Here is a 15,991-nt window from a genome sequence, read left to right as displayed (position 1 = left end):
TAGCTCTTCTCTAAATGGTCAATAGAACTTGCCTGTGAAGCCATCTGGTCCTGGGCTTTTGTTTGTTGGAAGTTTTTTAATCACAGTTTCAATTTCAGTACTTGTGATTGGTCTGTTCATATTTCCTATTTCTTCCTGGTTCAGTGTTGGAAGGTTGTATGTTTCTAAGAATTTATACATTTCTTCTAGCTTGTTCATTTTATTGGCGTATAATTGCTTGCAGTAGTCTCTTATTATCCTTTGTATTTCTGTGGTGTCCATTGTAACTTCTCCTTTTTCAATTCTAATATTATTGATTTGAGTCCTCTCCCTTTTTCTCTTGATGAATCTGGGTAAACTTTTATCCGTTTTGTTTATCTTCTCAGAGAACCAGCTTTTAGTTTCTTTGATCTTTGGTATTGTTTTCTTCATCTCTATTTCATCTACTTCTGCTCTGATATTTATGATTTCTTTCCTTCTACTAACTTTGGATTTTGTTTGTGCCTCTTTCTCTAGTTGCTTTAGGTGTAAGCTTAGGTTGTTTATTTGAGATTTTTCTTATTTCCTGAGGTAAGATTGTATTGCTATAAACTTCCCTCTTAGAACAGCTTTTACTGTGTCCCATAGCTTTTTTTTGTTTGTTTGTTTTTTATGTGGACCATTTTTAAAGTCTTTATTGAATTAGTTACAATATTGCTTCTGTTTTATGTTTTGGTTTTTTGGCTGCGAGGCAAGTGGGATCTTAGCTCCCTGACCAGGGGTCAAACCCACACCCCCTGCACTGGAAGGCGAAGCGTTAACCACTGGACTGCCAGGGAAGTCCCCCATAGCTTTTGGACCATTGTGTTTTCATTGTCATTTGTCTCTAGGTATTTTTTAATTTCTTTTTTGATTCTTCAGTGATTCATTGGTTGTTGGGTAACATATTATTTGGCTTCCAGGTGTATGTGTTTTTTACAGTTTTTTTTTTTTCTGTAATTGATTTCTAATCTCATAGCATTGTGGTCGGAAAAGATGCTTGATATGATTTCAGTTTCTTAAATTTACCAAGGCTTTATCTGTGACCCAAGATGTGATCTATCCTGGAGAATGTTCCATGTGCACTTGAGAAGAAAGTGTATTCTGCTGCTTTCAAATGGAATGTTCTATTAATATCAATTAAATCCATCTGGTCTGATGTGTCATTTAAGGCCTGTGTTTCCTTTATTGATTTTCTGTCTGGATGATCTGTCCATTGATGAAAGTGGGACGTTAAAGTCCCCCACTTTTATTGTGTTACTGTCGATTTCTTTTTTTTATGGCTGTTACAGTTTGCCTTATATATTGAAGTGCTCCGATGTTGGATGCATATATTCTTACAATTGTTACATCTTCTTTTTGGATTGATCCTTTGATCATTATGTAGTGTCCTTCTTTGTCTTTTAAACAGTCTTTATTTTAAAGTCTATTTTATCTGATATAAGTATTGCTACTCCAGCTTTTTTTTTTTTTTTTTCCTTTCTATTTACATGGAATAACTTTTTCCATCCCCTCACTTTCAGTCTGTATGTGTCCCTAGATCTGAAGTGGGCCTCTTGTGGACAGCATATATACGGGTCTTGTTTTTGTATCCATTCAGCCAGTGTATATCTTTTGGTTGGAGCATGTAATCCATTTACATTTAAGGTAATTATTGATATGAATGTTCTTATTGCCATTTTGTTAATTGCTTTGGATTTGTATTTGACAGTCTTTTTTCTTCCCTTCCTTTTTTGTTTTCTTCTCTTGCCATTTGATGTCTGTCTTCAGTGATGTGTTTGAATTGCTTTTTCTTTTCTGTGTGTGTATCTATTGTAGATTTTTCGTTTGTGGTTCCCATGAGGTTTTGTTTTGTTCTGTTTTGTTTTGTTTTTTTATAAATTTATTTATTTTATTTTTGGTTGCATTGGGTCCTCATTGCTGTACATGGGCTTTCTTTTAGTTGCAGCGAGCGGGGGCTACTCTTCGTTGCGGTGCATGGGCTTCTCACTGCGGTGGCTTCTCTTGTTGTGGAGCACGGGCTCTAGGCACACGGGCTTCAGTAGTTGTGGCACATGGGCTCAGTAGTTGTCGCTCGTGGGGTCTAGAGTGCAGGCTCAGTAGTTGTGGCACACGGGCTTAGTTGCTCTGCGCCATGTGGGATCTTCCTAGACCAGGGCTCGAACCCATGTCCCCTGTGTTGGCAGGCAGATTCTTAACCACTGTGCCATCAGGGAAGCCCTCCCATGAGGTTTTGATATAGCAGTCTATATATGTACAAGATTGTTTTAAGTTGCTGATCTCTTAATTTCAGTTTCATTGCACTATCCTGCATTTGTACTCTCCTCTTCTCATGATTGCTGGTTTTGATATCATATTTGTGTGTGGATGATTTTCTACCTTTACTGTATGTTTGCCTTTACCAGTGAGCTTCCCCATTCGTAATTTTCTTGATTCTAGTTGTGGCCTTTTCTTTTTTACCTAGGGAAGTTCCTTTAGGACTTGTTGTAATGCTGTTTTGGTGATGCTGAATTCTCTTAGTTTTTGCTTGTCTGTAAAACTTTTGATTTCTCCATCGAATCTGAATGAGAGCCTTGCTGGGTAGAGTATTCTTGGGTATAGGTTTTTGCCTTTCATTACTTTAAATATATTGTGCCACTCCCTTCTGGCCTGTAGTTTCTGCTGAAAAATCAGCTGATAACCTTATGATGGTTCCCTTGTATGTTATTTGTTGTTTTCCCTTGTTGCTTTTAATATTTTTTCTTTGTATTTAATTTTTGCCAGTTTGATTAACATGTGTCTCGGTATGTTCCTCCTTGGATTTATCTGGTATGGGACTCGCTGTACATCTTGGACTTGAGTGATTGTTTCCTTTCTCATGTTAGGGAAGTTTTCCACTATAATATCTTCAAATATTTTCTCAGGCCCTTTCTCTCTCTCTTCTCCTTCTGGGATCCCTATAATTCGAACGTTGGTGCATTTAACGTCATCCCAGAGGTCTCTGAGACTGTCCTCGTTTCTTTTTATTCTTTTTTTCTTTATTCTGTTCCACAGCAGTGACTTCTACCATTCTTTCAGCTCACTTATCCGTTCTTCTGCCTCAGTTATTCTGCTATTGATTCCTTCTAGTGTATTTTTTCATTCCAGTTGTGGTATTTTTCATCTCTGTTCTTTAAGTCTTCTAGCTCTTTGTTAAACATCTCTTTTATCTTCTTAGTCTGTACCTCCATTCTTTTTCTGCGATCTTGGGTCATCTTTACTATCATTACTCTAAATTATTTTTCAGGCAAGTTGCCTATATCCGCTTCATTTAGTTTTTCTCATGGGGTTTTGTCTTATTCCTTCATCTGGAACATATTTCTCTGCCGTCTAATTTTGCCTGACTTTTTGTGTTTGTGGTCTCCTTTCTGCTGGCTGGAGGATCGTAACTCCTCTTGCTTCTGGTATCTGCCCTCTGCTGGGTCAGGTTGGTCCTAAGGCTTGTGTAGACTTCCTGGTAAGTGACATTGGTGCCTGCCCACTAGTGGATGGAACTGGTCTTGTCCCTCTGGTGGGCAGCGCCATGTCAAGGGTTGTGTTTTTAGGTGGCTGTGAGCTTAGCATAGCTTTAGGCACCCTGTTTGTTGATGTGTGGAGCTGTGTTCCTATCCTGCTGTTTTTTTGGCCTGAGGTGTTTCAGCACTGGAGTCTGTATGCTGTTTGGTAGGGCCAAGTCTTGATGCCAAAATGGCAACCTCTGGGAGAGCTCACGCCAATCAGTATACTCTGGGGCCTCTTCCACCAGTGTCCTTCGCCCCCCCCCCACCACCACAGTGAGCCACAGCCAACCCCCGACTCCCCAGGAGACTCTCCGATATTTGTAGGTACGCCTAGCCCAGGCTCCTATGGAGTTACTGCTTTGTGCTGGGTCTCAGTGTACATGAAACCTTGTGTGTGCCGTCCAAGAGTAGAGTCTCTGTTGCCTCCAGTCGTGCGGAGCTCCTGCATTCAAGCCCTGCTGGCCTTCAAAGCCAAATGCTTTGGGGATTCCTCCTCCGGATGCCAGACCCTCAGGCTGGGGATCCTGACATGGGGCTCAGGACTCTCACTCTTGTGGGAGAACCTCTGCAATATAATTATTTTCCAGTTTGTGGGTCACCCACCCAATGGGTATGGGATTTGATTATGTCACAAAAGCACCCCTCCTGCTGTCTTTTTGTGGCTTCTTCTTTGTCTTTGAATGTAAAATATCCTTTTTCATAGTTTCCAGTCTTTTTTATCAATGGTTGTTCAGCAGTTAGTTGTGATTTTGGTGTTTTTGCGAGAGCTGGTAAGCTTAAGTCCTTCTACTCTGTCCCTTTTTTGCAGTCAAGGGACTGCTTTTAGTTTGGATGCTTGCTGCGTCTTTCCTCAGCGTGTACTGGCTATTATTCCCTTGATATGGGTTGTGCAGCTACAGTGGCCCTTGTGTGCTCCCGGGTCAGCAGGGGTAGTGCTTGGCACCTGGTGGGGGGTCTTGTATGGGTGGCTGCTCTCAGCGCACTCCCTGGACAGCGGGGGCAGGGCCTGGCGCCTGCTCACAGGTTCCATATGGGTTTCTCTTTCCACGCCCTCCTGGGACAATTGGGGCAGGGCCTGGTGCCTGCTCTCGGGTCTCATAGCAGTGGCCCGTGCCTGCCTCTGGAGCCACTATGGTGGTGGTGACTTGTACCCGCCCCTGGATCTCCTGTAGGTGGTGTCCTGTTGCCTGGGAGCACACACACAGGGAAAGAAGCTCTTCTGCTGGTTGTGCCCCTCTCCTGGTGCAAGCCCCTGAACAGTGGCACCTTGCCTCTCTGGTGAGCCCAGGCTTCTTCCGGGTACACCCTCAGCTGCCACAGTCCAGCCTCTTCACGCTGTTTCTGTGCACCCAACCCCGGTCCTCTCCCTGAGTCTGACCTCTGAAGCCTGAGCTTCAGCACCCAGCCCCCACCTGCACGGGCAGACGAGTGTCTCAGGCTGGGGAGCACAGGGCGGCGGTGCTGTTCTGACTTCTGCAAAAACCAGTTGCTGCGCTCTCCTCTGAGGCTCTGAAGCAACCCCTCCGTCCAGGCTGATCTCCCTGCCGGAGAGGGGGCTTCCCAGCGTGAGGGCACCTTTCCTCCTTCACAGCTCCCTCCCTGGGGCACAGGTCCTGTCCCGATGCCTTCATTCTCTTTTGCCTTTTGTTCTGCCCGGTTACGTGGAGGTTTTCTTGTCCTTTCGGAAGTCTGAGGTCCTTGTCCTTTCTGCCAGCATTTAGTAGGTGTTCTGTGCGAATCGTTCCAGTTGTAGATGTATTTTTAATGTTTTTGTGGGAGAAGGTGACCTCCACGTCCTACTCCTCCGCCATCTTGATCCCCTCTGTAATCATAGTTTCATTACTTGTGATGGGTCTGTTCATATTTTGTCTTTCTCCCTGGTTCAGTCTTGGAAGGTTGTACCTTTCTAAGAATTTGTCCATTTCTTCTAGGTTGTCCATTTTATTGGCATATGCTCTCCCAATGATTTATTTGTTCATTAGTAAGTATTTAGATGCTTATGATGTGTAAATCCTGAGTGAAAAATAGTGTTAAATCTATAGTTACCCCCTAATGGATTAACGAAGTTTTGCCCAGAAGAGATACAGCGTTGCCTGCTTTAGTGTCTACGTTAAAATTCACTTGCAGATTTTGTCCCATCTGTAATTGTGTCTGTATGTATGTGCTCATTGGCCAATTGCACATTCTAGGGCTGCACTGTTGAATATAGTACCCATTAGCCACATGTGGCTATTTAAATTTAAGTGAATAAAAATTAAATAGAATTACAGAATCAGTTCCTCCATCATACTAGGCATGTTTCAAGAGCTCAGTAGCCACTTTGACTAGTAGCTACAGTATTGGAAAACTCTGAATTGTAAGACATTTCCACCATTCTAGGAAGTACCATTGGACGGTTCTGTTCTAGAGAGAGTTTCAATAATATTAAAGTAGTAGTAGTTCTTGTATGGATGCCTCAGGGAGCAGATCACCTTGTCCTTACTAGGTTGGCTGAATGCCTGTGGTTATAGCTAGCATGATTAAAATAGTTTGTTCTTTTAAGCAGGTTAAACAAATGCTTTGCAATGTTGTTTATCCCAGCAGGTAGCCTGGAGATTCCAAAATTCAGGAATTCTCTATTAATGGACCCAAATTAGTGTCATTTACTCTACTGTCTAGGTCAACCCTGAAGGCTATGCTTTTTTTTTACATTATTCCTGGCCAGAGGTCACCCCACCCCCTACCCCACGCCCTCCTCCTCCACTTACCTACTTGTTGATGTAAATGATCACCCATTTCCTGGTCACTATCAGCCCTCAAACATTTGTCAACTTTGGCCACTTTCCTAGAATAAATCATTGGGCAGTTTTATTGCTTTTGCACCATGAGTGACATCTTTAGCAAAAGCACCCTCCTTCCCAAAAGTATTAGCGAGCCAGGCCTGGTAAAAATAGATAACTTATCATGATGCTTCCTGTTGTGTATGATTCAAGTATCAGATCTATAAATGCTGAATGTGTCGTAGATGGGAGAACATTCTTTTGATGTACTCATAACAATTCACATGATACGGTGAAATACACGTGAATTAGAATGAGGGCGAGGAGACCACGGGGCTAGGCGTTCTTTCTGTGTTTGGCGTGTTTGGATTAACAAAGGGATGAGAGCCGGGGGAAGAGGGTGAGAGCTCTAACATGTTGCTGTAACTCCTGCTGGCCTGAGAGGGGTGGGCAGGTCCTTCAGGGAGTCAACCATGATAAGAAAAAGGGTCTTAGGTCTTTTATCAAAACGTATTGATGTTTGTGGTTTTCTTCCCCCAGAGTTGTGGTGACATGCTGGTTAGCAGATTACTCTCACCTGTCTATTCAAAGTCCACCCTGACCAGATGGTGTGGGTTGTAAACTAAGACACTCAGCAGAGTCTGTCCACCCTCTCCCCTGCCCCAGTCTCTGGGACCCATTAAGAAGGGAGCACACAGGGTGCTACTTTGTGAACGCCTCACTTCAACGAATAGTAAGCTGAGCAAAACCAGGGGGAAGCTTGGAGGCAGTGGACTAAGGGGATGAAAGACCAGAAATCTTTGTCCATGATCACCAGACATCAGAACGTGCTGTTTTCCTAGCTTTTCAATCCTGAATATACATCAGTTGTTCCATTTAACCCATCACTAAGTCTGTTCATCCTTCCTTCCAAGTACCTCTGAAATGTATCCACTCCTCCATTCCACCACCCCAATTGAAATGACCACCATCTTTGCATTAGATTGCTCTCAATATGCCTTCACACAGCAGCCAGAGGGTGACATTGAAAAAGACAAATCTGAACATATCACCTCCCCACTTAAACCTCTTCTTGCTTAGGATAAAGACCAAATGCTCAACCAGGTCTCTTAGGACCTATCTGGCTGACCCCTGCTATACTCTGAACCTCAACTCAACCTCATTCCCTGGACCTTATTAATTATGCTTCTGTCACATAGGCTTTATTCGATTCCTACAATAAGTTAAACTTGTTCCTGCCTCCGGGCCTTTGCACATGTGTTAGCTTGTGCTTGGATAACTCTTCTCCCAATTCCTTCTCACCTGGTCAACTCATACTCATCCTTCACGTTATCAGTTTAGTCACCACCTCCTCTTCATGTATCACTTTTCATCACATTCCTCTCCCCTGGAACTAGGTCAGGTTGAAGTTTTGTATTTATGTGGGTGACTATTTGATTAACTCTCTTTGCTGTAAGATTTATAAACTCCAGAGACAGTATTTTTTATCTTTTACTCACCATTGTAGTCCCAGCTCCTTAACACTATGCCTGGCAGTTGAGACATGAAAAAATCTTTGTTGACCAAATAAGTAAATGGTGACTTCTGTTACCTGCCAGGAGAGGAGCATGGTATAGAAAGGAAGTTGTAGACTTAAGAGCCCTGGGTTCAAATCCTAACTCTGCCAATTAGTTAGCCAGGTGATCTTGGGCAAGTTGATTTACCTAAGCTTCAGTCTTCTCATCAGTAAAATGGGCATAACCATATTTACATGGGGCTGTGAAGAGTAAAGATACTGTATGCCAACTGGGCACCCAGTAGGTTCTCAACAAACATACACATCATCATCATCATTGTTATTGTTATTATCCTACTTGGGGATAATGGGGTAGAAAGTACTCTGGTGAGGTCACAGGGCTCCTCAGGAGGAAGTGACAGATTACACCCAAAAGGAAACAGATAGTAACATTTTTTATTAAATATTACAGTGGATCAAAAAGTACAAAATATCTCTTGCCTGCTATGTGATTGGGAAACTATTGGCACGTAATACAGTATCAAAAGCAGTAATAAGTACAATTTGGAAAACATACAAAATTGAGTGTTTATAGTTGGCTCAGCATTCTTCTGGTAGTGTTTAAACTAATGCAAAGGTTACTCAATAACCTCTCCATTGGGAAACTATATAGTATCACTGGGCCATGTTGCTATATACAAATAATCACCTTACAGAGCATAGAGGTTACATAGCTGGAGTCACCAAAAGTATACAATATTTACAACACAGGAAGGTTTAAAAAAGTATAAACAGCCAAGAGATTATGCTGCTATTCTTCAGACATATTTCAACCATGAGGAGACAAGCAGAATACCAAATACATCAACAGCCAACACTGGAATTTAAGTGCTCAAGATATTCATTGCAATGGTGTGGGTCTCACCAGGGCAGACTTGTTCCCATTTTTCTTTAAAATTGGGACAAGAGTAAAACTAGACCAGATGGGACTTGGCTGACCACGACCAAATGTGACTTGTGGGACAACAAGTGAAGAGAAATAAATGGTTCTCTTTGAAGGCACACTACATAAAATATTTTTGTGGGATCACCTCGAAATTTCCATCAGACACACCAACACAGTGAAATACAGTACTTGAGAATTCATGCACCAGGTCAGAAAGTTGTAAAGTCAATGCTGAGTTTTAACAAACCCTTCTGTATATGCCCTGATAAACAAGTGAACTTAAGAGCTTCTAGCTAGTAAATAAATAAGTCAGTCCTGTGGCAAAAACTACAAGTTCCAATCACTTACTAGAATACTTAATTCTGAAACTTGGTTGGGCTGGTTTTTGTGGGGTTTTTTTTTTTTTTTTTTTCTTTAATGTTGAGTTGCCAAAAGTTAAGCCAGAAATTTTTAAAAAATATTATTTAGAATCTCCAAATCTCCAGTAAATCACGGACTTAGTGCATTTTGAATTGCAACATTTCTTGGAAGCCACACTTCGTAAATAGATTTATGACTCCACTGCCAATTAGATTCCACAGTTTCCTTTACAGAACTACCAATAACAATGGTTTGATTGCACAAAGAAAGGCTTGTGCAATTCCATTCAATAATAAGGCCCCTTGAACTCAAACAATGCAAACAAAGCCCTATTTAAGACTTTTTAAAATGTAGTTCTCAGCCAATGAAGAATTCAATGGTCTTTTTGAAAGATTTCCAAGATCTCTGTTCGGAGTTTTAAAACAACACACTGCTTCTGTTGGGAATGTATACCCCCATTTCTCTTTATTTGTCCTGCTGTTTTGCCAAGGGTATGAGCTTCCTCAGACAGAAACAGTGAATCTCCTCTCGGAAGAGATGAGAAAAACAAAAGCTGGACTATGTTAACATTGTTTGAAAATGGTGTGATCGAATTCCAACATGATGAAACCAGACTGAAATCATTGCAGTGGGGAAAACAAATGCCCCATATTCAAAACGGATAGGTGAGCTCCACCAGGGACAGATGCCCCCATTTTCTTTGAGAAACGAGCTCAGAGAAACCATGTAGGAGCTAGCCCAGGTCAGCTGCAGAAACACTGGAGTTTCCTCCTTCTTCCATGTCCTCTGATTCTGTGACTATTCAATCTAGTGCAGCTTTCTTATATGTGTCCTGGCCAGCATTCTGCCAGCTGGAATTGAGATTTTTTTCCCCCCTCTATCTTGTGCAATAGCAGGATAATCTGCATTCACACATTTATAATCTAAATTCTACTAGTCTATCTATGGTTCTATTAAATATATATATATATATATTATTCCACAGGAAGGTAAATAATTAATTGAAGCAAATGGAACTCTTAAAACTAGATCTCTACATTCTTTTGTTTCCACCTTTGGATATTAAGTATGTTACACTGAATATTTGGCTTCGTATCATAGAGACATTTCAATACAAATGCACGGCATGCATGGCTTGGTTTAAGAGCCACGGTTTCACTGTTTACCAGTTTTGATTATTTTGCAGTCAAGTTACCTATTTAGAAGTTGAAAATTGTCATCAATTTTCATAGAATGAAGTATCTCATATTCATTCAAATTTCATAGAATGAAAAGGCTTGGTTAACTATGGTTCTAATGTCTACCGGTAGTGGTGGGGCAGGGGAGGGTTGACTGGGGAGTGCATCAAAGCAGTCTTACCATCAGCAGGGATGGGACGTGGAAGGAAAATCCACTCTCTGTGTCGATCGACTTTTAACACACTTAGAAAATGCATCCACCTTGATGTTACGTCTTGGCAGCAAACAGAATAAAGTGGCAAGAATGACAGTACACATTCTCTACATCTTTTGACTGCTTGAACAGCTTGACCATTTCTTTCCAACAATAAAAGAAATTGTTAAGTGGACTGTATTGCCAGGTGGTTAAAAACATGACACAAATCACCCTATGTGTGTGCATACACACAGAAGTCATGCCCCATAAACCCGAAGAGGATGGCTTTCTTTTGAAATGGGTAATCAGTTTGCCGGTTACCCCCCAAAGATGTGACCTGTGAGGTTCTCCCTGGGAATAGCGAGAAACCAGCTTGAGGAAGGCAATGTGACCACCTATTACTCGAAAGACCACGGCCCTGGGCAGGTATCTGGTGCCTGGGCCTCCCGCTGTTCATTTTCTTCTGGATAGTCAAGCTCTATCTATCTGTCTTCTTCCCAACCCCCTTTCCCAGACTGTTTAAAGGGATCAGTGCCAACACGAATGTAAATCATTTTGGCTTCTATTCTAATTTCTGAAATTCCTAAAATATGTGTGCAGCCCACAAATATGTCCTCTAGACTCTGTTGTTATTCAGCAGCTTGCTGCCAGTGAGGTTTTTGTTTTTATGATTCCTCTGGTATGTAGGACAGTTTCACAGCCTAGATAAGGTAAGTACAATGCTCGATATTTTCACATAACCCAATACTTCAAAGCAAAGCATTTGGCCGGGTAAGCAGTGTATAAGCTCTTTCAACTATGCCATTTATGAGGAACAAAATCCTTAAGTTGCAGATTTGCAAAGGAACGTTCTTTGCACTATTGTGTGCTCAACTGTTTCTTTGATCATTTGTTCCACTAGAATCAGTTGCTTCAATTTGTAAACAATAACATTACCACCCAAAGCTGCTCAAAATGATAAGATGTGGAAAAATTACAAACACACATCAACAACTAAGGACAGTCAGCCTTTAAAACAAAACAAAACAAAATAAAACAAAAACAAGACCTGCAAACAAAAGCGATACTGTTTAATTAAAAAAAAAAAAAAAAAAAAAAAAGGGACAAGAAGGAACTGGGAGAAAATAGGACTACCTGTATATAAATTAGGTGAGCAAACAGTGATACGGGTAGTTTTTTAAAGAAGCAAATATATACAGTCAGTTTAACAGTGTTTACTTCTCTGGATTGTTTAATAGTGTCAAAATGAAAGATCTATTGAAGTTTCACTATACATTGCATTGCTTGAACCTTGGAGAGTTTTATGAAGAGAGGGGCATCCCTTGGCATATTTGCCAGTCTTCCTTGCCCCTTCCTCTGAAATATCTGCCCTTTTTTGCCCAGATTGTTTCCTGACCATCAGAACTCAGACGGGGTCCTCTAAGTTCTTCCTGGATACACGTGAATCCCTTCACAAGACCCCCGTGCGAAGTGAACGATCTGAGGTGCGAGGGCATCTGTGTTGGCAGGGGCTCAAGACGGACCAGCCAGGGCTAGAGCCATCCCGGAAATATCAGGTATGCTCACCTCCCCTCTAGGCCCCTTTTGGCCGGGACTGACCTCACCCCGGATTAGAAGAATACTGACTTCTCGTTCTACAAGCCGTCACCCGAGGCTAAGGGGTGACGCTCTGTTACCCACGCCATCTGGGGTGCTAGGCAGGACCAGGCTTACAGTTTTGTACTGGGGTGTACGGACGACAGCTGAGAAGATGGGAAGGCGGCTTGAGGGTTTAGAGCAGCTAAAGGGTAAATGCTGTTGTGCAAAAGGTCCCCATACGAACTTCCTACAGGTGTGGCTGCAGCCAAGTGTCTATATAGCTGCTGAGAATTTGTTGGCGACGTAAAAATTCCTCTTTGCATCACAAGTGAGTGGAAAGCCAGGGGCTGCATGAGTGGAGAAAGCACAGTCTGGTTTTTCAAGTACTGCAGAGAATGAGAATACCCAGCCGGGAGCCTGGAGTTGAGGCCCGAGTTACACAGGCTCCCAGAATACAAACCTGGGAAGATAGGGGAGGAGAGGGGCAGCTTGTGGCTTTCCGAGGCGCCCCCGGCATGCCCACCGTGCGTGGCCTTGCTGCCATCGCTCTCCTGCTCTGAGGCCTTCTCCTTTCCAGAGACCTCCTTGGAGGGGTCCAGAGGAGACACGGCCCGGGCCTTTTTCCCGGCGATCACAAGGTCCAAATCCTCCAGGCTACGCTTTATGGGACGCGCTGCACCAATGTTCTGAGGGCTCATTTTCCGGTGCAGGATGGGGTGGACCATGCCTTCCATCTTCCTGAAATTCTCCAGTCTCACAGGGTGAGGTCTTCCCGATCTGGAAAGCGATTCAGGGTATTTTTTAGGGGCCGACATGGTCATGGGCGATACCCGACAGGCCTTGGGGTGACAGTCTCGACTCTGGCTGTTTATGACCTGGAACTGGGAGGTGCCCTTGCTCTCCTGAGGCCCGGGCGCCGAGTGGGCCAGGCCCAGGGCCTTGCCAGTGGGTTTGTGAGGGTTCTTGGGAAGGCTCAGGTCCGTTGGCTGATCGTCTGTGAGGGCTTCTGCTGCAGCCGACTTTTTGTCTTGCAGATGTAGAGACGCCAGATAATTTACGTGGAGCTTCTCTTGGTGTTTGTGGGAAGGAAAAGAACTGTTTTCCGATTCCCTGTACATGTCCCTGCAAGGGTACTTGGATGTCTGTTCGTTATGCAGATGGTGTTCAGTGTGTCTGTAGAGGCTGTGGAGATGAGGAGATGAGTAGAAATCGGCCAGGCAGCTAGGCATGTGGGAGTGGGGAAGAGCCCTTCTCTCTAGCAGTTTCTCCTTGCCCTCCTGAACGTCTTGCTTGAGGACATAGGAGTCGGCAAGGGGGCTAAGGTGATGCTTGGAGAAGCTGCAGCGGTGGGGCTCCGATCGACTCAGTTTGTCGTGCTTAAAAATGTCACCGATGCTCTTTCTCTCCTCTGAGGGCTTGCTTCTGAAACTCTGGACGTGCTGAATCACTGACGGCCGGCTGACTGCCATGTGGTCAGCGCTTTGGCCGTGATGGGCCTGGGACAAACCCGAACACCGGTCGTCCCTCACAATCAGTTTCTTTTTGCTGATCAGAGGGGGTGGGGAGCCATAGGGGTAGCTGCTGGAGAGGCCGGCCCCGCTCACTTGGGACAAAAGTTTTTTCTTGGCCAGCGGGGACATGATGCCTGGGTTGCCCCTTGAGTAGAGCAGGGGGGTGTAATTAAGTCCATGGTTCTCATTCATGGGCCCAGTCAAGTCTTTGTCTTTGAACATGTCAAATGACTGGACCACAAGGACCTTCGGGGTCTGCTTGAGTGCACTGTGGATGTCGTCACTGCCCAGCTGGTCCACCTTCACGGTGCAGTTGGCGATATAATCCGCCATCGCGGGGAGTTTGTCGTCCTCCATTTCACTCTGGTTGGCCAGTGGTGGCTGCGTGGTGGGGAAGCCGGGGAAGGACGCTTCTTGGAGTTCATTTTCAGGGCTCTCTGTAAAACAGCAGGGCTTGGGTTCTTGTTTTGAGTCCAGGAGAGCACTGGGAGAGGTGCGCGACTGTTTGCCAGCGCCGGGGATCGGGGCTGGATCCCTTTCGGGGGCCAGAGGGGCGCTCGCGAGTGAAGGGGCAGGCCCCTTCTCTCCCGCCTCCTCGTTGCTGGCACCTTGATCTGTGTCGTCGTCCTTTTCTGGGTCTGCTCGGGACACCAGGGGCCTTGCTGCAAAATCCTGGTACCCTTCCACTTTTTTCTTTGTGTCTGCTACTGGGAGGGGCTCAGTGATGCTTTTCTGGTGTAAAGTCTCTTGTTCCTTCTCTTGCTCTGACGAAACCTGATAAAATATTGCAAAAGATAGTCAGAAGGAAGCCAAATGCGTTGACACTTTATGCTATGAAATAAAATATTACACACAGCCGTTTTTTGAAAACAGCCTTTTCAGTCAGCTCATGGAGTTTCTGTAAAGCTTTATTACTCCCCAATCATGGCTCTAAACAAAGAAATATAAATTACAGAAACATTAGGGGAAATATGCATATTTACTCCAGTCCCTTATGAGATACCTATCAAAATAGCAAAGAATTATGTACTCCCGGTATACAATCATATCACTCCTTGATTCTAATATATAGTTTAATTCTGAGGTTGTTTTCTTGTCAAATCAGTCAATTATCCAAATGAGTTTTAAATTACATGTTGCGGTTTATGACACTTTGGAGAAAGATTTTTTTAGAATCTTTCAAAAATCCAACCCCGTGTCAACAACAAACTTACTAAAATCCCTTGTTTTTTCTTCGAGAGAGCAACTCCCGTCCTAACATGTGCAATATGATGGGTTAAATCAGCAATGCTTAAGTGTTAATCATTTCTACCCAGTGCCATATGACATGCAGATAAAGCTAAAATATTGAAAAATTATGCAGATGCAACGTCAGCCTGTCTACCTGAGGGACAGAAGGACTCCAAGTCCTTCTAGGCTGCAGCAAACTACATTTCCATTAAAGCTGAAAATGAAATTGTCAAAATTCAAGCAGTGAATGCCACAACACATACAGCTTTTCTGTTCACTGAAATAAGTTGTAGTCAATGAGACGGATGGTCTTTATGTGTCCCTACTGACAGAAGTTGTGGGTACAATTCGACTCATTCACTGCATTACGTAGCTGTGCAGACTTTGGCCTTAGAAGGTCATCTTAACTTTCCATCTGTGACCCAGGGGGACTGGCAAGTTCTTTCAAAACTTCTGTCATTCTGCCCTGGTGTGTCTTGGTGGAGAACAGTCACAAAACGGTTATATTGAGATGGTCTTCCCCCCCACCCCCCACCTCCCACCTCATCCCTTGAGTATTTTTCTTCTTTGTTAAGGAAAGAAGTGCCTACCACTTTAGAATCTTTGGGCAAGATTGAGGATGCTGGTGTAGGGGTGCATAGGAACAAAAATTTTAAGGAACCATACCCATTTCATAGATATTTCTCCTTAAATCCACTTCAAGATATCCCTGTTTTTTAGGGATGCTTATCATCATTCTTTTCCTTTCTTTGTTTTTGTACTAATAGCTGCCTTTTCCAGGACAAATATCATTACTTGTTCTACATTAACAATCATCATTGGTCTCGTGAGCTTATACACCACATGAAAATATAGAAAAATGACTACGGCTAGGGAAAAAGGCATATCGCATTTAAGTGTTAGCTTCTGATGGGGCTGTGGAGGAGTCTCAGCCCCACTGATGTCTCTGTGACCTAGGCCTTCCGCTACACGGAGTTCTATGTTTTTGGTTGTAAACAGGTTTAGGAGGTCATTGAAAGCTAGGCAGAAAAAAAAAAAAAAGTAAAGGACCCTTTTTGTAGGATGGCATTTTATGATTTGCCTTAGTATATATTAAATGGTACCTTCCCACCACACAGCTTATAATCTGATTACTTGAAGATAGATAGTGGGTTTGACTAGAAGGGCTTTTTAAGCCCTCCTATCTCCAAATTAAAAACAATGACAATAATAACAACAACAAT

The 15,991-nt window shown here is 43.3% G+C and overlaps 1 protein-coding gene across 2 annotated transcripts in view; it reads right to left on the bottom strand.

Moving 5' to 3' along the window:
- Positions 1–8,211: 8,211 nt before the first annotated feature.
- ARID5B (AT-rich interaction domain 5B) overlaps positions 8,212–15,991 on the bottom strand; it is a 188,628-nt gene continuing 180,848 nt past the window's right edge. For both annotated transcript variants that reach the window (XM_059899412.1, XM_059899413.1), the window contains one exon: positions 8,212–14,312. In XM_059899412.1, the coding sequence (XP_059755395.1) occupies positions 12,159–14,312 (2,154 nt within the window). In that variant the 3' untranslated portion in view covers positions 8,212–12,158. The remainder of the gene's footprint in view (positions 14,313–15,991) is intronic.

Source organism: Balaenoptera ricei, chromosome 16 (genome assembly GCF_028023285.1).
Source record: "Balaenoptera ricei isolate mBalRic1 chromosome 16, mBalRic1.hap2, whole genome shotgun sequence".
Lineage (NCBI taxonomy): Eukaryota > Metazoa > Chordata > Mammalia > Artiodactyla > Balaenopteridae > Balaenoptera > Balaenoptera ricei.
The sequence above is the reverse complement of the archived record's forward strand: the minus strand, read 5'-3'. Positions and strand labels throughout refer to the sequence as shown.